Source organism: Coregonus lavaretus, assembly GCF_964263955.1.
Source record: "Coregonus lavaretus genome assembly, chromosome: 30".
In the NCBI taxonomy this organism is placed as follows: domain Eukaryota; kingdom Metazoa; phylum Chordata; class Actinopteri; order Salmoniformes; family Salmonidae; genus Coregonus; species Coregonus lavaretus.
This window is the reverse complement of record NC_140017.1, coordinates 15311502-15333755: the sequence shown is the minus strand read 5'-3', so window position 1 is coordinate 15333755 and position 22254 is coordinate 15311502. Positions and strand designations below refer to the sequence as shown.

The following is a 22254-nucleotide window of genomic DNA, read 5'->3' as shown; positions in this document are numbered from 1 at the left end:
CAGTGCAGTCTACACTTACAAGCAAACGTGTCTGTCTCTGTTCAAGGCAAGCATATCTGTCTACATTTTGCTCTTTCTTTAAATTACCATTTTCTGGCATGTTTTTTTGTATTTTACCCCCTTTTTCGATCGTCTCATCGCTGCAACTCCCCAATGGGCTCGGGAGGCGAATGTCGAGTCATGAGTCCTCTGAAACATGACCCGCCAAACCACGCTTCTTAACATCTGCCCGTTTAACCCGGAAGCCAGCCGCACCAATGTTTCGGAGGAAACACTGTTTACCTGACAACCGAGGTCAGCCTGCAGGTGCCCAGCCCGCCACAAGGAGTCGCTAGAGCGCGATGAGCTAAGTAAAGCCCCCCCACTTTAAACTTTGATAACAAGATAATAGATCTTGGATGACAAGATAAACCTATATTTGTGATTATTAAAGTGCAAGAGCCTGGAGAGTTTATAACTACAAAAAACAAAACGGAACTAGATTCAGATATTCCTATTGCAAATCAATGAGATGGATATAGGCTGTGAATAACAGGTAGCATTTGGGTTTAGACTTTTAATAACAGATCTCCATATACAAACTTGATACTGTGATATCATTTGCCACTAACTTCACCACCTCAGGCATAAGTGTAATAATGCACATTGAACAAAAAAACAATACATGCTATGGTTTGCTGTAAATGGTCAAAAAGAAAAACAATAAATGCAATGGATTTTCTTCCCTTGGCATAAAATGGTTAGTTCCATTCTCTTGCATTCGATCAGAGGGTAGTCTTCAGTGTACATTAAATTATTGTACATTAAATTATTTTAGTGTTGATGGTTCTAGTGTCACCTTTTGCTATTTCACATAACTGTTATTAGGACATATAAATACTAATAAAATGGTAGCCCCTTGAACTTGCCAGAGTAAACGGTTCCATTATCAACAGTGTTCTTATCTTAACTGGCCAGATCCTAAACACACAACAAAGTCACATCTTCCCTACAAATTATTTTAGTTGGTCCACCACCATTTCTAGTCTGGTGTTATTACACCGGTAGCTTTGACTCATTTGTCAGTTGCATGCCTTTCAGCATACCGAACCTCAAACCCCACACATAAAATAATTTCTAGGTAAAACAATGGTTTGATGCAAGACCCACTGATCATTGTCATTTAACCAGGTTGGTAGAATATCATGGATATCACGTACACAGAATAATCCACAAATAATACAGCCGAGTTAGAATCAGTAGCTTGACATGACTTGAAATAAAAGCCATGTAAATTAACAAAACACAAAAGAAAATCACAACAAGACAAATTGCCTCTTTCCTTCTGTGGGCTAAAATGATGACTGTCGAACGTGCAAAATCTTGCAAGAGGCATTGCAGGTGTACGTGGAATGGAGCCTAGTGGATGCTACACTGCTTGGATGCGTACTTGGGTACAGTGTGTCACTCTGTGCAGTAATGTTAGGAACAAGTGTAATTGGGAGCGGACAGTCTCAGCTGAAGAGTACAGTAGCAGCCATAGGAAGACTGCGCTCCGTACTACACAAGGGTCAAGTCTGATGCCAGAGACCCTAAATGCGTCCGTCTTCATCGACAAACCAAACCAGTTTGCGTCAAGGGACATAACAAATCAAGGAACTCTATCACACAAAAACACTATCTTCAGGTCCCTAACTGCAGACATTCAATGTTAACTGTGTCGCTATGTACAATATAGGATCTTCATATAGTAATATTGTATTTTTTTCACTCGCTTGAGTCATTATTTCAATGCTCTTTGTCCTCTGTCTTTATAGAGTATTCGTATTATTTACAATATAAATTACTTCAGTCTTGTGCTAAGGTAAATAAATAAAATACAATGACCGTGGCTTTCGTAGTGTTTGCAGGTTGGAGAGGAGTCTGCCTTCTCTATGCTTCTGGGAAAAGACGGTCCCCGTTTTGTTTTGTAGTCTTTCTAAAGAGAAGCGGTGAGAGGCTGAGGAGAGGCAAGGGGATACATCAGGGGTGCAATACCGTGATGACAGGATGCAAATGCTGGCCCCTCTTCAGCCATGATGGGGGTTTGGTGGGGGGAGGAGGGGAGGGGCGAGTGCAAAGTTCCACTTCCAGCTATACCACCGTGCCACTGGGAGAGTTCCCGTTCTGTGCTGTCAAGTTCTGGAGGAGGGGGCAGGGGGCAGGCAGCATCAGGGAGGGGAAAGAGGGGGAGAGAAAGGAAGAAAGGTTAGAGTCATGGCAAGTAATCCAGAAATACTCTCAAGGGCAGAAGTCCTATAAAATAACTTGGGAGTATAAACTAGTAAACGAAAAAGCTGATAGGACAGCCTACAGAGCATTATTCATTGATAGATGTTTTGCTGCCATAACGTTACGGACGCTGGGCGCAGGACTCACCACTTTACCCGGCCGTGCCCAGGTGCAGATGAGGCCCTCCTGGCACGCGGTGATGATGCAGTCGTCCATGAACACCAGCACGGTCAGCCTCTCGTGGGCGATCTTCTTACACACCAGGGGCTCCAGCAGGGGCACCTCGTGCATCCGCGGGCACAGGGTGGTGCCCAGCACCTTGGCGGCGTCCAGGCGACTGCTGCGTGGCGCTACGTTGATCTTGTCGTTGCTCTTGCTGATGTTGCCCAGGCTATGGTAGCGCTTGTGCTCCTTCTCCCCGCCCACCCCGCTCCCCCCAGACTTGTCCGACTTACGCTCCTGCAGGGAGAGCGTGGCGAAGCGGCCGATACTGAAGGGGGTGGCGTTGCCCCCTCCGCTCCCTCCCCCGCTCTCCGTCGTGCTCTGGCCCTTAGAGACGTTGGCCACAGCGGGGTGGGGGAGGGAGTTGGAGCGCGAAAGGGAGCGGGGGAGAGGCAGGGGCATGGTGGGGGGCTGGTGGGGGTTAGTGGTGGGGTGCTGGTGGCCCTCTACCCCTCCACTCCCTCCACCTGTAGTGTTGTTGATGGTGCTGCTGACAGAGGGGGGGATGGTGGGGCCGAAGGTGTTGGTGAGGGCACGGGACAGGGGCAAACGCGGGTACAGCACGTCATCCGTCAGGTCCCACAGGCAGAACTGGGTATCCTGGCCCACCGAGCCGAAGCGGTAGGTGACGGAGGGCGAGCCGCCCTTGGAGCTGTGGCGGGAGAGGCGTGACAGCGTGCTGCTGGTGCGCACGCGGCCAAAGTGCAGCGGTCCCTGCTGTAGGTCCTCCTCGCTGCCGCTCAGCTCCATGGGCTCCTCGTCCTCCAGGCTGGTGGTGAAGGGGTCAAAGGCCACCACGTTCACCCAGGACTTGTGGCCGTGTCCCCGGGCCACCACGCGGCTTTCCGCGAATGACCACACAGTCACCAGGTCGTCCTCGCCACCCGTGGCCAGGTATTTGCCGTCGGGGCTCCAGGAGACGCACAGCAGGCCGCCAAAGTAACTCTTCATTACGCCCTGCAGCTCCATGGAGTCAAAGTGGAAGACGCGCAGGCAGCCGTCCTGGCCCACGCACGCCACATGCACGCCGTCCGGCGAAAAGGCAAACTCGTTGAGGCCTCCGTCGCCCACGGCCCAGCGCAGCAGCGGGTTTCGGGGCGTCTTCGTCTTGCAGGCGTAGACTGCAAAGCCCTCGCCCTGGCGGAGCAGGGAGTACTGCGGGGCGGCGGTGCCACACGGGTGCTCCACGTTGTAGAGGTAGAGGTGGCCACTGGCGTAGGAGGCCAGGAACAGGTTTTCTGACTTGGGCAGCCATTTCAGACAGGTCACCTTGGACTTGTCTATCATCCTCTGAAAGGCAACATGGGGGTGTGATGAGAATAAGAATTTGATATTAGCAACACTGGTACATTTGAAACGCTTATATGCAATGTTCAGTGACAATGGTAAGAGATTTATCTGAAAGAGGACGCCAGGTGTCACAACAGCTGTAACTAATATCTGAACGGTTAGAGGTTCTATGTCCTCCTAAACTACAGTGTTACAAAACGACAGCCTACATGAAATGACATCTGGAGTGAAAGACTATGGGTCGGCTTCCTAGTTCTGGACAAAGAAGCATGTTCAATAGAGATTCTCCATTCAAAGTGCTTTTAGTCCAGGACTAGGCTTTGTCCGGAAAATCAGACCTACAGTACCCTCCGTAAGTATTGCGACAGTGAAGCATTTTTCTTATTTTAGCTCTATACTCCAAAAGTTTGAATTTGAAATAAAAATAATCTGAAACACAACCAAAACAAACAGCAAATGCATCCCAAAAATGTGTATAGTCACAAGCTTGATGTAGTCATTGCGTGCTATGAATATTTTTTGCAGAAAACGATTTTTTCCCATTTTAATGGAAATCTATTATAGTAAGGTACTTAATTGTTACCCAGAAATTATTTGACATTTATATAGAAAAACAGCTACATTGGGCCTTTAAGAACGTCATTCTCCAAGAAGGCAGGCAGTACTTCAAAAGAAGAGCTCTTAAAAAAGTATTTGCAGTGTTCCAAATATTCCTATGAAATAAAGCAAATGGCAACAAAGACATAGGCTATAGCTCAACCCCCCTCCAAACACAGACAAGAAAACAGAGACAGACAAACACACACTTCCTCATTGAAGAGCTTGCTTGTCTCCTTCTTAATGGGGTCCAGGTATTGAACCTGGCCTGCTGAGAAGCCCACAATGAGGGCCACACTGTCTGCTCTGGCAGAGTACTGGTTGAAGTCATGGCAGGTGGGCTGGGTGCCCTTGTAGATACGCTTGTCTATAGGTTTACTGAGGTCCACAGCCTACACAGACAACACAGAGGGGGAGAGAGTTAGGAGCAAGAAGCATTTAAAAAGAACAAGTGACAGAACCTTTTCAAAAATGTTTCCCTGTTTCTGTGTTCTACTTCAGTGTTTGTCCCCTTTGTGGAAGTTCAATTTGGTACATGTTTAAAATACATTTTATGAGTATAGGAGATTAGTTGAACTAAGCGTTTTATAATGAGATTCCCCCTCATTAAGGCATTTTTTGCATTAAAAACTACACGATTAAGTGTTGTGTAAAACTGGATGCAAACATTTGCTGTCACAAAAATGACGCGCTACATGTAACATCAATGCAGCTACATCCTTGCAACTGTATTTCTGAAATGTTGCAACATTGTTGCGTTCCAGCAACACCGTCTACACGCCTTTACGTGCATGCAACATTTTCTGTGGTCTACAGATGCTTAGCAAAACAATAATGAATGCACGACTTGATTGCCTCAAAAGAACGTGTTCACGATTTCTTTGGATATTAAATTTGGATTAACACCACTAGAGCAAACTAGTCTGGGACATAGCGACTACTGTCAACAGAGAAAATAGGTTTGCCTACAACAAACTAAAGCAAATTGGCTAACGTTAGTTTATAATAAATCTCAGTCGTCTATTCATTAATTGCATGCGCCGTCATTCAACTTACCTTCTTGATATTTGTGTAGGTGTAGAAATAAAGCTCTCTTCCGATGTTAAAACACACTCTCTCGGATTCTTCGCTCGGGTCCTCGGGCTGAAGCTTCACCATGGAGACCCTGACAGGAGGGAGGAAGCCCGCCGGAGAGGAGTTGGCTGCGGCATTGGAGGAGGAGGCAGCTCCGGGCCCCTGCACCAGACCTAAACCACCACCGGGTATCGAACCCGGTCCACCCCCGGGGCCCACCGTGGTACCTGCGGACAGACCCCGAGGTAGTCCGCCTCGTTGTTGTGAATCCGAGAGGGTCAGCAGTTTGTAAAAACCCTCTCTAGTCCTGAACTGGGATTTAATCTCATTGATATCCTTCAGAGCGCCTCCATCACCAGCCATTTTTAGTAGCCCACAATCAAGCTGCACAGGAAATTGAAATGTTGACCTGGAAATAATACTCGAAACTACAATGAAAATGGGAGAGACGGGCATAGTTAGTGAGCTTGTAGATCCAATAAATTAATGGGTCTTCAAGCGCATTTTTAAAAGACTGCTATTCAGTGAACAAGCTGAGATACCCTCTTCAAGCGTCATAAATCATTGGTCATGGTTGCCTAGTTATTACAGCCATCGGTAGCGCGCGCCCCCTAGAAGAGTGCGAGTGGTGCTGCAAATTCATGAGTATCGGCGAGCTGCGCTGCGCATTCGCTATACATCTGTAATGAGGCGCTACAACTAGGCTACTGATGTGTAGAATTAGGTGAATTAAAGTTTTGGTATTCATCCCTCTGGATGACCATCATGAACTAGTAAATCATATTCAACTTGTGTTAAAACTAAGTCAAAACCTCATCCGTTTGCAGCAACCTCCTGATATTATTATTATTATTATTATTATTATGATTGAAACAACCGCCCTTTCCTGTTATCAGGACAACTCACTAATTGAAGGAAGTCTTCAATGCAGTCTGCGCAGACCTCAGAGAGATGGAAGCTACAGTCAGAATAGTGCCTATGGGCAATTAAACTTGATGTCACTCCAAAAACACTTTCATGCACTGTGAACCCAGTTGGCCACTTGTTGACATTACAGTGTTATGAAAAATAAGTCAGACTTGGTAGACCTTTATTGGGTAATGTTCCCCATTTATTTGAATAGATTGTGATGGGAAGTGTAGGCCCTTATGTGTCTGTGAGCCTGTAGATGAAAGAAAGACAGCTTGGTCTCATAGACTAGACATAACATATTAAACGTAATTCCGGGACACTCAAAATAGTATGATATGTTACATATTGTACGTTTTGCAGATTCGTAACATATTATACATTTCGCAAATTCATAACATATAAAATATGAACTGTAATTTGTAACATGTCATATGAAATGGATGATGGACATCCATCAATTAATACATACCATACGAAACGTAACATATCATACTTAATGGAGCGTTTCTGATTTGCATACAGAATAATACGAAATGCTCTGAGATCAGGTTGCAGCAGAGGGCAGGTACTGTAGGACTGTTACAGGAGAAATAGGTCTTTGTGGAGGAATGAATGCACATGTGTGTCTTGGCACACTCTGCCTGTGTGGGCTGGCAGTGGAAGCACTCCATCTGCTCCCAGATTGTGAGGGAGGAATTCAGCCTGTGCTCCTTTAAACCAGCAGCACAGCAGTATTGTTGGACATGAACACAGTGCCATGGCTGCTGCTTGATATTTTCGAGGTGGTGCTACTTTGAGCTTGGTCCCAAGTGCTAGAGTTCTCAAGGTACTGGGACATAGTTCTCCGCAATCTCCAGGATGTACAGGTTACAGAGCTCCGAATGGTCCTCACTCTGCCGTGTCTCCATGACAACTATCCTGCAGAGGGTTATTAATGGGTCAATCAAAACTATATTTACTTGATTGTGTGTGTGTCAGTGTGTATCCCATGAAAGTATACAGGCACACATACCGATCTGATCCCACTAGACGGAAGGTCTTCTTGGAGTCTGTGATCTCCTGCAGTACTTCTGGGCCCTCTCCTCTCCTCTGCCAGCCATGACGCCACACAGCCAGCAGAGTGTTCTCAAAATACACTGAACCAGACAGACAGACAGACAGATAGACAGAGGGAGAGAATGTGCATTAGGCCACACCCCTCAAACCTCACAATGATTTTATTATGATGACCATGCTCCTCTACTCCTCCCCTTCTTACCTACAGCTTCCACATCAAAAGTGAAAGTAGTCTCAGCTTGAAGCATCCTGTGGCTCCTCTGCTCCCCCTCCAGGCCCACTATGTGTACTGAATCTATTCAGAGGGGAGAGAGGCACACACACACACACACATTAGGCCTTCCTACACATTTCATTTCCCTCTTATAGACTGATAAAGACACCGTCATTTAGGGGTTAAAACAGACTTGGTATGTAACCAGCCTACTCTTCCTGAGGATGGTGATGATAATAACATGACTTACTCTCAATGAGCACCAGCAGAGTGTTACAGTCCAGCTGGTTCACCTGCACTGTGTCAGGACACTTGCTCTCTGGAACACAAACACACAGTTACAACACAACTGTCAGATTGGTCCAAACTAAGAAGCTTACGTTGAATTCCATTGAACTGTATGTTCATAGAAATAAGCATGCTCTGTGATGTGTTCAGTTCATAGTACCTAAGCCAGTGTTGGTGAACCAAGAGGTGTTGGAGTTGAGGTTCATGTTGTCCAGTTTAATGGGCTGCTCAGGACTGGGACCCCTGTGTACCCCAATACACACTAGAGGGTACTCCTGCTGCGGTGCCACCACCATCTCAAACACACGCAGGGGACTGGGCAGGGGGAAGTCAAAGGACTGCAGGGGACAAATACACACAGTCAGGGAAATAGTCAGGGACTGTCAGCTGTGACTGTATACGTGACTACAGGGTTGTGTCTAGTATGGACAAAACTATTTGAAACGGCGTGAAACAAGGAAGAAATATATGAACTTATCCGATAAGATCTTTTGCAAACTGTTTTGCTATGATGTGCCCTACTGAATAGGACCCAGGAAGACAGTGGGCAGCAGGATGATGAGAAGGATTGTTGTGGGATCGTGTGTGTACTCACCTTGATGAGCATGAACTTATGCATGGGCTCGTACCACTGCAGGAGCACCACACTGGCCTCCAGGGCACAGCACAGGAACACACAGCCCTGCTGCACGTTACTGGCTGCAGGGAGCAAGGGGGGGACAGGAGAGGACCTCAGCATTCTAGTATAACAGTCATTTAGCAGACACATTGATCTAACTCAACTTTGACTTCAAACCCACTCGTGTTACAAGCACAACACCACAACTGAAGTTCAGTGACTGAACTGCCTGAATAATTTTTTTATCAAGCTAAACAGGACTTCTCAACTTCTCTTTTCTCACCCACTGAGCAGGTCTTGCAGCCTTTGGTGTCTGGTATCTTACATGAGACCGCAAACTTCCTGGAAATAAGAAAGAAAATCTATGTTGATACGTCATAGTAACTACAGGGGGAGACAATGTTATCATCAACAACAAACACCAGGGTTGTATTCACTAGGAACGAAGCGGAAGGAAACAGGCCGAAACGGGGAGGGACTACTACTGAACTTAATAAGACATTTGTATTTAATTTGTATTTATTTCACCTTTATTTAACCAGGTAAGCCAGTTGAGAACAAGTTCTCATTTACAACTGCGACCTGGCCAAGATAAAGCAAAGCAGTGCGATAAAAACAACAACAACACAGAGTTACATATGGAATAAACAAAAACAAAACGTACAGTCAATAACACAATAGAAAATCTATATACAGTGTGTGCAAACATAGTAAGTTATGGAGGTAAGGCAATAAATAGGCCATAGTGCAAAATAATTACAATTTAGTATTAACACTGGAGTGATAGATGTGCAGAAGAATATGTGCAAATAGAGATACTGGGGTGCAAATGAGCAAAATAAATAACAATGTAAATAACAATATGGGGATGAGGTAGTTGGGTGGGCTAATTACAGATGGGCTGTGTACAGGTGCAGTGATCGGTAAGCTGCTCTGACAAGTGATGCTTAAAGTTAGTGAGGGAGATAAGTGTCTCCAGCTTCAGAGATTTTTGTAGTTCGTTCCAGTCATTTGCAGCAGAGAACTGGAAGGAATGGCGGCCAAAGGAAGTGTTGACTTTGGGGATGACCAGTGAGATATACCTGCTGGAATGCATACTACGGGTGGGTGTTGCTATGGTGACCAATGATCTAAGATAAGGCGGGGATTTGCCTAGAAGTGATTTATAGATGACCTGGAGCCAGTGGGTTTGGCGACGAATATGTAGTGTGGGCCAGCCAACGAGAGCGTACAGGTCACAATGGTGGGTAGTATATGGGGCTTTGGTGACAAAACGGATGGCACTGTGATAGACTACATCCAATTTGCTGAGTAGAGTGTTGGAAGCTATTTTGTAAATGACATCGCCGAAGTCAAGGATCGGTAGGATAGTCAGTTTTACATGGAATAAATAAATAAGAATAAGAAATGCTTGTTTTGCTTTTCTGTTGGGAAATGCTTTGCTACGGTGTTCACTAATTAATAAGACCCAGCACTAGCCTATGGCAATGAATTGTAGGGTTACCTAGGCAATAGTCTGTGGGTTGGCAAGGCCACCATTCGCTGCTCCTTTCGGCCCTGCTCATACAACTCCTTCAGTAAGTGAGAATGGAGCTGGGACGATTTACCTGGGGAGGAAAACACACACAGGCACACGCACACACAGATGATTTCAGTCTATTTATTTGACAGATGTTAGTATTGTAGAATGTCTATGGCTTGCTGAATCTCACCTGATATTGACATGAGGACATTACTAATGGTGTAAACCCAGCTGCACTTTCCTGGATAGAGCTGCAGGAGAGATGCGGGCGAAGAGAACATTTCAAGGGTTTTAGAAGCGGATGAGTGAGGCACATGTAGAGTTAAGTAGAGATTACAAGCAATATGAAAGCAAAATGCAATACTGTAGCTATAACATCTATTTTACTGAATTGTACAGTCATACTGTAGCATGAGCTTAATCTCTAAGACCATTCATTTAGCCTCACTGTAGCTGTGGTCCAGGGCGTTAGGACTTGTTCAACTCGTTATTGACATCACGCAATGGGACCAGACCTAGCCTCACTGCAGACATAGAAAGATATTAGAGCAGATTCTCACCAGCTCCATGGTGGCCTCTGAGCTGTTCAGGTTGAGGGTGTAGATCCCCTCGTCTGCTCCCAGGATCAGGTGGTGGTCTTTGGTTGTCGGATGGTCCCACATCGTTGAACAATTCACGCTCAACGGACAGCCATTGAATACTTTCTTAAAGTACACCTAGACACGAGATGGAGAACAGGACCCATATTCATAAACCGTCTCAGTGTAGGAGTGCTGATCTAGGATAATTTCTGACGTGTCTATATAATCTGATTCATTATGATCAAAAAAACTAAACTGATCCTAGATCAGCACTTCTACTCTGAGACGCTTTATGAATACGGGCCCAGGAGTCACTCTCATTGTTCATAGTGTGTGTATAGTGTTCCAGATAAAGGTGTGAGCAAGTCTCAGTGCATCGATACAGAGTTACAGTAACTGTCGTAAACTGTAGAGCGACATACTCATGAGATTGGTGGACAAACTTACTGGAGGTTTCTTCAGCACAGGGCTGGCACATTCAACTGGACCCTGAAATAGAAAACAGAGACATACTCTAAACATGCATATTGGAATCAGTTTATCCAAATTTCTGCGAGCCAACAAGTAATGCGTTTTGCTAGTCCTCCTCTCAGAAGGAAAAATGAAATGCTGTTTTAATTCTGGGTCCCATCCATACCTGGGGGGGCTGTCTCCTTCTCCTGTCTTTCTTGGGGGGCAGCTCAGGAGGTTGGAGGTCCGCTGGTCTGTCTGTTATGTGTAATGGGAAGGAAACAGGGTCTACAGGGGACACAATCATGTTGTTACTGTACATTAGAGAGCATGGAGATGTTCTTCAGGGTAAATGTCATAGGTCAAAGGTCCTTCACTGTACATGGTATGCAATTCAGAAGGGACAACAGGGTGATCAAATTAAGATCCTACATCGGTAACTGTAGGTAACAAGTAGGGATAAGAGTGGAGCTGACACTCACCGGAGTTGATGTTTCGCTGGGAGCGTGGACGGGGGACAGGGCGTGTGTGGGTACCACTAGAGGTCCGGCGGAGGGGCAAGGGGGCGTAGAGGGAGTGCAGTGTCCGGCCACGTTCGTCCTCTCCTGTCACAATCTCCTCTGAACTGGTACAAACTTTGGGCTGCGTGGGCATATATGAGGTCAGGCACTGGAAATTAGGCTATGTCAACACCATATTCATAGACACATGGGATATGTAGAGGTAACGAATTGCCATAGTTTAGAAAAATGTAATGTTTGTTTACCTTAGGAGGGAGTGGGGGTGGGATGTCATCTAGGGGGATTGTTTCGCTGTTCAGGGTAAAACAGAAATTGTTGTTTCAGATTGTTGTTTTCATCCAAATCTTTGGATCTCTTTTCCCATAAAGCTCTGTTATATAGACGGGTTGGCTGACAAAGTCACAAAAATGATGTGCGCATCGATGTGGCCAGAAGGTGGATGTTGTTATGATTCTGAACGGTCATATAGCTAGCAACAATGACAAGAAGCTGCCATGTGGGGAATCGTAGGTGGCTCGTTTCAGCTCAATGTATCTTGTTGTTGATACCTTGTCTTGTTTTGAGGTGTTTTGACTGATGACATGTCTATGCTAATATCCCTTACAAAAAAAGATTGCAGTTTTGAAACTGCAATAAAAGTGCAGTAACTGCAGTCCACTGTGGTATTTTGGAAACAGTAATTGCAGAATAACTGCTGTGTACTGCAGTTATTCTGCAGTTATACTGCACTGTAACTGCAGTTACACTGCAAAAGTACTGCAGTAAAAATAAAGTGTTATTTTGGTCACAGTATTTGTAGCGTACTGCAGTTGTACTGCAGTTATACTGCACTCTGACCGCAATCTTTTTTTGTAAGGGATGGCAAAAATTAGCTAGCTAGCTAACCAACAACTGTAACGATGTATTTAAGAGACATCAAGTGCTCATTTGGAGACTAAAATAGTTTACATGTTGTCAACAGTCTAAGCCAACCCCATCTGTTTTGTCCCATTTGTATTTGTATTTGTATTTATTAGCTGCTGCCAAGGAAGCAGCTACTTTTCCTGGGGTCCAGCAAGATTAAGGCAGTTACAGTGGGGAGAACAAGTATTTGATACACTGCCGATTTTGCAGGTTTTCCTACTTACAAAGCATGTAGAGGTCTGTAATTTTTATCATAGGTACACTTCAACTGTGAGAGACGGAATCTAAAACAAAAATCCAGAAAATCACATTGTATGATTTTTAAGTAATTAATTTGCATTTTATTGCATGACATAATTATTTGATACATCAGAAAAGCAGAACTTAATATTTGGTACAGAAACCTTTGTTTGCAATTTCAGAGATCATACGTTTCCTGTAGGTCTTGACCAGGTTTGCACATGTCGTATGAAGATTATGACTATTCTAGAGGAACAAAGAGGGGATGTTTATCTTAGTTCAAAAGTAGCCATTTGTAGGGTGACGCCCCAGGGGAGACAGGTGATTGGACAGCAGAGGGAGCAACCCATATTTTTGCATTGTTTATAAGTATGGGCTAGACGAAGAAGAGGTTAGAGCGACCATTGCAATCGGGGACGTCGCTCTCCGGGTGTCATGACATCCGTCACTTATGCTGAAATCGTGTGATATGAATAAAACGTATGATCAAAGGTTCAGTATGAGCGGACTCCTTTGTTTGACAGCAATGAGCACCAGCAGCGACAAGATACACTACACACACACTGCAGCGGGGATTTTGGCCCACTCCTCCATACAGACCTTCTCCAGATCCTTCAGGTTTCGGGGCTGTCGCTGGGCAATACGGACTTTCAGCTCCCTCCAAAGATTTTCTATTGGGTTCAGGTCTGGAGACTGGCTAGGCCACTCCAGGACCTTGAGATGCTTCTTACGGAGCCACTCCTTAGTTGCCCTGGCTGTGTGTTTCGGGTCGTTGTCATGCTGGAAGACCCAGCCACGACCCATCTTTAATGCTCTTACTGAGGGAAGGAGGTTGTTGGCCAAGATCTCGCAATACATGGCCCCATCCATCCTCCCCTCAATACGGTGCAGTCGTCCTGTCCCCTTTGCAGAAAAGCATCCCCAAAGAATGATGTTCCCACCTCCATGCTTCACGGTTGGGATGGTGTTCTTGGGGTTGTACTCATCCTTCTTCTTCCTCCAAACACGGCGAGTGGAGTTTAGACCAAAAAGCTCTATTTTTGTCTCATCAGACCACATGACCTTCTCCCATTCCTCCTCTGGATCATCCAGATGGTCATTGGCAAACTTCAGACGGGCCTGGACATGCGCTGGCTTGAGCAAGGGGACCTTGTGTGCGCTGCAGGATTTTAATCCATGACAGCGTAGTGTGTTACTAATGGTTTTCTTTGAGACTGTGGTCCCATCTCTCTTCAGGTCATTGACCAGGTCCTCCCCTGTAGTTCTGGGCTGATCCCTCATCTTCCTCATGATCATTGATGCCCCACGAGGTGAGATCTTGCATGGAGCCCCAGACCGAGGGTGATTGACCGTCATCTTGAACTTCTTCAATTTTCTAATAATTGCGCCAACAGTTGTTGCCTTCTCACCAAGCTGCTTGCCTATTGTCCTGTAGCCCATCCCAGCCTTGTGCAGGTCTACAATTTTACACAGCTCTCTGGTCTTGGCCATTGTGGAGAGGTTGGAGTCTGTTTGATTGAGTGTGTGGACAGGTGTCTTTTACACAGGTAATGAGTTCAAACAGGTGCAGTTAATACAGGTAAAGAGTGGAGAACAGGAGGGCTTCTTAAAGAAAAACTAACAGGTCTGTGAGAGCCGGAATTCTTACTGGTTGGTAGGTGATCAAATACTTATGTCATGCAATAAAATGCAAATTAATTACTTAAAAATCATACAATGTGATTTTCTGGATTTTTGTTTTAGATTCCGTCTCTCACAGTTGAAGTGTACCTATGATACACCTCTACATGCTTTGTAAGTAGGAAAACCTGCAAAATCGGCAGTGTATCAAATACTTGTTCTCCCCACTGTATGTGCTTGTGTAATCATGTCTTTGTCTTTGCAGCTGTTTGACCCAGTGGGTGAATAAACTTGGTTTGAGCTTTTTACTAGTTGTCCGGGAGTTTGTACTCCCTTTCTTCAGAACCTAACAGTTGGCGTTGTCGGCAGGATTCACCACGATTTACAGTCGAACTAGAGAGTCCGAATCAGAGAAACAGGAGCTGGCAGCAAACACAAGGTAGGCACAGTTCCTACACCTGTTACCACTCATTCTGACATCTTGGGGAGATGAGGATCGTAGGCTGAACAATTATAGGATACGGACCTAGAAAGCCTGAGTTTATTCAGTAGGCCCATTGTGTAACGACTGGTCGTAAATATTTGGTGTAGGGTAGGTTCCGTAAGGATAGGTCCTGAGTGGGAGTGTTCCTCTGCGAGATCCGTAAGTGGCCAAAAGTCCCAGCCGCGGTGGCCGTGAGGCGTAGAGTGTGTGTGTGTATGGATAAATTGTCATGCTTGTGTACTAGTATGATAGGTTGTAGAGAAGTAGTCAATGAAGAAGGACAAAGGCAGCCAGTGCATTCGGTGGAGAATAGGAGATATCCGAGGATATCTGTGCTTAAAGATGAAACATGGTCAGTGGATGGTGATAGAAGTCTATAAGTTCTGGAGGAGCAAAGCAGATAGTTGAACGTTGTTTGAACATGATTCATGTGTATTAGCAGTAGCAATAAGGAGAGAGGTTGGTTTATGCCCTTTTGGGGCGGAGAACCGTGACTCTCTTATAACCAAAAAGAGCTTCTGGATATCAGGACAGCGATTACTCACCTCGTATTGGACGAAGATTTTTTCTTCAACGAGGCGGCCACGAAGGATATCATACAGACACCCGACAAGGCCCAAATCTCCGTCATTCGCGTGAGGAAGAGACGGAGATATCGTGGACGTAGATCGGGGTGCCTTGTAAGGATCCGACGGCGAGCGAGTAAACTGCCTCTTCCATCAATCCTATTAGCCAATCTTCAATCATTGGATAACAAATTGGATGACCTAAGATTACGGTTATCCTACCAACGGGACATTAAAAACTGTAATATCCTATGTTTCACCGAGTCGTGGCTGAACGACGACAATGATAACATACAGCTAGCGGGCTATACGCTACATCGGCAGGATAGAACGGCTGACTCCGATAAGACAAGGGGTGGCGGTCTGTGTATATTTGTAAACAACAGCTGGTGCACAAAATCAAATACTAAGGAAGTCTCGAGGTTTTGCTCGCCTGAGGTAGAGTATCTTATGATAAGCTGTAGACCACACTATTTACCAAGAGTGTTTTCATCTATATTTTTCATAGCTGTCTATTTACCACCACAAACCAATGCTGGCATTAAGATTGCACTGAATGAGTTGTACAAGGCCATAAATCAACAGGAAAACGCTCATCCAGATGCAGCGCTCCTAGTGGCCGGGGACTTTAATGGAAGGAAACTTAAATCCGTTCTATCTAATTTCTACCAGCATGTTAAATGTGCAACCAGAGGAAAAAAAACTCTAGACCACCTTTACTCCACACACAGAGACGCATACAAAGCTCTCCCTCGCCCTCCATTTGGCAAATCTGACCATAACTCTATCCTCCTGATTCCTGCTTATAAGCAAAAACTAAAGCAGGAAGCACCAGTGACTCGGTTAATAAAAAAGTGGTCAGATGACGCAGATGCTAAGCTACAGGACTGTTTTGCTAGCACAGACTGGAACATGTTCCGGGATTCTTCAGACAGCATTGAGGAGTACACCACATCAGTCACTGGCTTCATCAATAAGTGCATCGATGATGTCGTCCCCACAGTGACCGTACGTACATACCCCAACCAGAAGCCATGGATTACAGGAAACATCCGCACTGAGCTAAAGGGTAGAGCTGCCGCTTTCAAGGAACGGGACTCTAACCCGGACGCTTATAAGAAATCCCGCTATGCCCTCCGACGAACTATCAAACAGGCAAAGAGTCAATACAGGGCTAAGATTGAATCGTACTACACTGGCTCTGACGCTCGTCGGATGTGGCAGGGCTTGAAAACTATTACAGACTACAAAGGGAAGCACAGCCGCGAGCTGCCCAGTGACACAAGCCTACCAGACGAGCTAAACCACTTCTATGCTCGCTTCGAGGCAAGCAACACTGAAGCATGCATGAGAGCACCAGCTGTTCCGGATGACTATGTGATCACGCTCTCCGTAGCCGATGTGAGTAAGACTTTTAAGCAGGTCAACATTTACAAGGCAGCAGGGCCAGACGGATTACCAGGACGTGTACTCCGAGCATGTGCTGACCAACTGGCAAGTGTCTTCACTGACATTGTCAACATGTCCCTGACTGAGTCTGTAATACCAACATGTTTCAAGCAGACCACCATAGTCCCCGTGCCCAAGGACTCTAAGATAACCTGCCTAAATGACTACCGACCCGTAGCACTGACGTCTGTAGCCATGAAGTGCTTTGAAAGGCTGGTCATGGCTCACATCAACAGCATTATCCCAGAAACCCTAGACCCACTCCAATTTGCATACCGCCCCAACAGATCCACAGATGATGCAATCTCTATTGCACTCCACACTACCCTTTCCCACCTGGACAAGAGGAACACCTACGTGAGAATGCTATTCATTGACTACAGCTCAGCATTCAACACCATAGTGCCCTCTAAGCTCATCACTAAGCTAAGGATCCTGGGACTAAACACCTCCCTCTGCAACTGGATCCTGGACTTCCTGACGGGCCGCCCCCAGGTGGTAAGGGTAGGTAACAACACATCTGCCACACTGATCCTCAACACGGGGGCCCCTCAGGGGTGCGTGCTCAGTCCCCTCCTGTACTCTCTGTTCACCCATGACTGCATGGCCAGGCACGACTCCAACACCATCATTAAGTTTGCCGACGACACAACAGTGGTAGGCCTGATCACCGACAACGATGAGACAGCCTATAGGGAGGAGGTCAGAGACCTGGCCGTGTGGTGCCAGGACAACAACCTCTCCCTCAACGTGACCAAGACAAAGGAGATGATTGTGGACTACAGGAAAAAAAAGAGGACTGAGCACGCCCCCATTCTCATCGACGGGGCTGTAGTGGAACAGGTTGAGAGCTTCAAGTTCCTTGGTGTCCACATCACCAACGAACTATCATGGTCCAAACACACCAAGACAGTCGTGAAGAGGGCACGACAAAGCCTATTCCCCCTCAGGAGACTGAAAAAATTTGGCATGGGTCCTCAGATCCTCAAAAAATTCTACAGCTGCACCATCGAGAGCATCCTGACTGGTTGCATCACCGCCTGGTATGGCAACTGCTTGGCCTCCGACCGCAAGGCACTACAGAGGGTAGTGCGTACGGCCCAGTACATCACTGGGGCCAAGCTTCCTGCCATCCAGGACCTCTATACCAGGCGGTGTCAGAGGAAGGCCCTCAAAATTGTCAAAGACTCCAGCCACCCTAGTCATAGACTGTTCTCCCTGCTACCACACGGCAAGCGGTACCGGAGTGCCAAGTCTAGGTCCAAAATACTTCTCAACAGCTTCTACCCCCAAGCCATAAGACTCCTGAACAGCTAATCATGGCTACCCGGACTATTTGCACTGCCCCCCCACCCCATCCTTTTTACGCTGGTGCTACTCTGTTAATTATTTATGCATAGTCACTTTAACTCTACCCACATGTACATATTACTTCAACCATCTCAACTAGCCGGTGCCCCCGCACATTGACTCTGCACCGGTACCCCCCTGTATATATAGGCTCCCTACTGTTATTTTATTTTACTTCTGCTCTTTTTTTCTCAACACTTTTTTTGTTGTTTTATTTTTACTTTTTTTGTTAAAAATAAATGCACTGTTGGTTAAGGGCTGTAAGTAAGCATTTCACTGTAATGTCTGCACCTGTTGTATTCGGCGCATGTGACCAATAAAATTTGATTTGATTTGATTTGATTTGATTATGTGGAAATAGGAAGACAACCGTGAATCATTTTGGTTATGTGTGTTATGTGAAGCGTGACACTGGTATAAGACAGCTGTTTGACCCAGTGGGTGAATAAACTTGATTTGAACTTTTTACTAGTTGTTCGTGAGTTTTTACTCCGTTTGTTCAGAACCTAACAATGGTAAAGACAATGATGTTGAGAGTAGTCCATCGACTCGAGAAATACAGTACGCTCTTAGAAAAAAAAGGTTATTCGTCATAGGAAAACCCTTTGAAGAACCCTTTTTGGTTCCACCTAGAACCCTTTACAAAAAGGGTTATCCTATAGGGACAGCCGAAGAACCCTTTTGGAACCCTTCTTTCTAAGTGTGTACATCCAAACCTGTATTCACAAAGTGTCTCAGAGTGCTAATCTAGGATCAGTTTTATCATAATGGATAAGAGAGGGGGTGCTGATCAATCAGCACCACTACTCTGGGACTATGAATATGGGCCCAGAAATACAGATCAGAGTGAATGGGTGAAGTATGTCTCAGTAGGATTGCTTACCTTCTGGTGCAGATGGTGGGACTGTGGAAAGAAGATAGAGAGAAGAGAGAGAGAGGGTTGTCAAAACTCAGACAAATGTACAACTGAAGACATTTCAATAAACTGATGAATTAATAATCAACTGTGAATCATGATTACATGTCCACGTCATCATAGTCATCATCTGAGTCCATGCATTGGTCTCTATGGGAAAGAGAGAAAGGGAAAGAGATCAACACAGTGCCAGATAAGATCGGTAGTCAACAGTGGCCTTCTCATGGCTCATTGGATCATTTGTCCTGTAAGTGGAAGACTTGGCGATGATGGAGCCATCAGTCAGTGTGTTATTGGCATTCTAAGCAGTAATCCGCATACCTGATTAGGCTCTTGTCGCTGCCAGTGGATCCCAGTGTGCGACACTGTACTGTAGGTCGTACCTGAAGTACAGAAAGACAATGACAGAAGATTCTGATCAATAAGATACACAGGCCTACATCTGTATACACACTAGAAAGCACAGTGGTACGCAGGCATGGATACCACCACAGGTACACACATGGACACACTCATACACACACACACTTACTGTTGCTTCTGGTGAGGCTGTCTTTACTGGCCTCCTGGTGTAGAGCTGCTCCACTGATAACACACACACACACACAGACACACACACAGACACACACCAATCCAATGATTAGTTACACATGTACAGTGCATTGCGAAAGTATTCAGACCCCTTTACTTTTTCCACATTTTATTACGTTACAGCCTTATTCTAAAATGGATTAAATGTTTTTTTTTCTCCACATCGATCTACACACAATACCCCATAATGACAAAGCAAAAACAGGTTTTTAGAAATGTTTGCTAATAAATTATTTTATTTTTTAACGGAAATATCACATTTACATAAGTATTCAGACCCTTTACTCAATACTTTATTGAAGCACATTTGGCAGCGATTATAGCCTTGTGTCTTCTTGGGTATGACGCTACAAGCTTGGCACACCTGTATTTGGGGAGTATCTCCCATTCTTCTCTGCAGATCCTCTCAAGCTCTGTCAGGTTCGATGGGGAGCGTCGCTGCACAGCTATTTCCAGGTCTCTCCAGAGATGTTCGATCGGGTTCAAGACTGGGCTCTGGCTGGGCCACTCAAGGACATTCAGAGACTTGTCCCAAAGCCACTCCTGTGTCATTGTCCTGTTGGAAGGTGAACCTTTGCCCCAGTCTGAGGTCCTGAGCGCTCTGGAGCAGGTTTTCATCAAGGATCTCTCTGTACTTTGCACCATTCATCTTTCCCTTGATCCTGACTAGTCTCCCTGCTGCTGAAAAACATCCCCACAGCATGATGCTGCCACCACCATGCTTCACCGTAGGGATGGTGCCAGGTTACCTCCAGACATGACGCTTGGCATTCAGGCCAAAGAGTTCAATCTTAGTTTCATCAGACCAGAGCATCTTGTTTCTCATGGTCTGAGAGTCCTTTAGGTGTCTTTTGGCAAACTCCAAGCAGTCCGTCATGTGCCTTTTACTGAGTAGTGGCTTCCGTCTGGTTGGTGGAGTACTGCAGAGATGGTTGTCCTTCTGGAAGGTTCTCCCATCTCTACATAGGAACTCTGGAGCTCTGTCAGAGTGACCATCGGATTCTTGGTCACCTCCCTGACCAAGACCCTTCTCACCCGATTGCTCAGTTTGGCCAGGCGGCCAGCTCTAGGAAGAGTCTTGGTGGTTCTAAACTTTTTCCCTTTAAGAATAATGGTGGCCACTATGTCCTTGGGGACCTTCAATGCTGCAGACATTTTTTGGTACCCTTCCCTAGATCTGTGCCTCGACACAATCCTGTCTCGGAGCTATATGGACAATTCCTTCAACCTCATGGCTTGGCTTTTGCTCTGACATGCACTGTCAACTGTGGGACCTTATATAGACAGGCGTGTGCCTTTCCAAATCATGTCCAATCAATTGAATTTACCACAAGTGGACTCCAATCAAGTTGTAGAAACATCTCAAGGATGATCAATGGAAACAGAATGCACCTGAGCTCAATTTCGAGTCTCACAGCAAAGGGTCTGAATACTTATGTAAACAAGGTATTTCTGTTCTTTATTTTTAATAAATTAGCAAACATTTCTAAAAACCTGTTTTCATCATTATGGGGTATTGTGTGTAGATTGTAGAGGATTTTTATTTATTTAATTAATTTAAGAATAAGGCTGTAACGTAACAAAATGTGGAAAAAGCAAAGGAGTCTGAATACTTTCCGAATGCACTGTATATACAACCGATAACATTTCCTGGACAGGTTCACAAATGAAATAAAATATATATATTTCTCACAGCTGATGTCGGAGTTGGTTCTCTCTGCCTGGTTGTGTCTGTTAATGGAGTGAATCCTTCTCAAGGAGCCTGGTACCACAACCTTTAGGAGATATCATCATATAGCCATGAGTATTGCATTCTTACATTTTACATATCTTTTACATTGTGTGATCATGTGTATTGATCTGTATCATTCATGTGTATTGTGTATACAAGGTCTGTTACTATATTACATTACGGTGTGTGTGTTTGTGTGTGTGTGTGTGTTTGATTGTGGAGGGTATGTGTGTGATGCTCTGACCTCCACGTCCTCCTCCTCAGACGGCAGGCAGGGCTTCAGTTTCTCAGGGTGATGCAGCTTCTCCAGCAGATCCAAGATCAGATCCTGTCTCAGACACGGCTGGGTCAGAAACAGGTGCTGCAGGACAGAGAGAGAGAGAGCGAGAGAGGGGGGGGGGGGGGGGGGGGGAATCAGGGAGAGAAAAAGGAGTACAGTGATTACAAGAGATGAATAGACAAACTCAAGTTTCAACTTTATCTCTCCCAGACTGGGCAAGAAGGCAATTGGAGCATAAAAACAACATTGAACATATAAAATCCACAAGGATCACATTGACACACAGTTGTAGTAAATACAATGGGCTAGTACATGAAGTCATAGGACTTACAGCCATTAATAGACACATACACTGAGTGTACATAGGCTGACCAGGTAAATCCAGGTGAAAGCTATGATCCCTTATTGACGTCACTTGTTAAATCCACTTCAATCAGTGTAGATGAAGGGGAGGAGTGTCACGTCTCCTCCCGTTGCTCCCCTCCGGCGCTCTGATTCGCCGGTCCACTGAGCCACCGGTCTGAGCG

General features: G+C 45.5%; 2 protein-coding genes across 2 annotated transcripts in view; both read right to left on the bottom strand.

Moving 5' to 3' along the window:
• Nucleotides 1-544: 544 nt before the first annotated feature.
• Nucleotides 545-5889, bottom strand: LOC311105801 (WD repeat-containing protein 20-like; the record flags this gene model as incomplete). Its single annotated transcript, XM_084148001.1, has 4 exons — nt 545-2160; nt 2398-3762; nt 4569-4751; nt 5416-5889. 4 exons carry the CDS (start codon nt 5887-5889, stop codon nt 2113-2115), a joined length of 2070 nt encoding a protein of 689 aa, XP_084004127.1. The 3' UTR covers nt 545-2112.
• A 627-nt stretch (nt 5890-6516) lies between these two features.
• The window catches only part of LOC311105686 (mitogen-activated protein kinase kinase kinase kinase 5-like), a 33330-nt gene continuing 17592 nt past the window's right edge, over nt 6517-22254 (bottom strand). The window contains exons 12-31 of the mRNA XM_084147904.1: nt 21692-21808; nt 21409-21490; nt 19657-19709; nt 19446-19507; nt 19230-19274; nt 19092-19112; nt 11842-11887; nt 11558-11717; nt 11263-11363; nt 11073-11114; nt 10605-10760; nt 10235-10295; nt 10027-10129; nt 8806-8864; nt 8499-8602; nt 8064-8241; nt 7866-7934; nt 7604-7696; nt 7358-7481; nt 6517-7263 (exon numbers count right to left, since the gene is read on the bottom strand). Coding sequence (XP_084004030.1) covers nt 7167-7263; nt 7358-7481; nt 7604-7696; nt 7866-7934; nt 8064-8241; nt 8499-8602; nt 8806-8864; nt 10027-10129; nt 10235-10295; nt 10605-10760; nt 11073-11114; nt 11263-11363; nt 11558-11717; nt 11842-11887; nt 19092-19112; nt 19230-19274; nt 19446-19507; nt 19657-19709; nt 21409-21490; nt 21692-21808 — 1773 coding nt within the window. The 3' untranslated portion in view covers nt 6517-7166. The remainder of the gene's footprint in view (nt 7264-7357; nt 7482-7603; nt 7697-7865; nt 7935-8063; nt 8242-8498; nt 8603-8805; nt 8865-10026; nt 10130-10234; nt 10296-10604; nt 10761-11072; nt 11115-11262; nt 11364-11557; nt 11718-11841; nt 11888-19091; nt 19113-19229; nt 19275-19445; nt 19508-19656; nt 19710-21408; nt 21491-21691; nt 21809-22254) is intronic.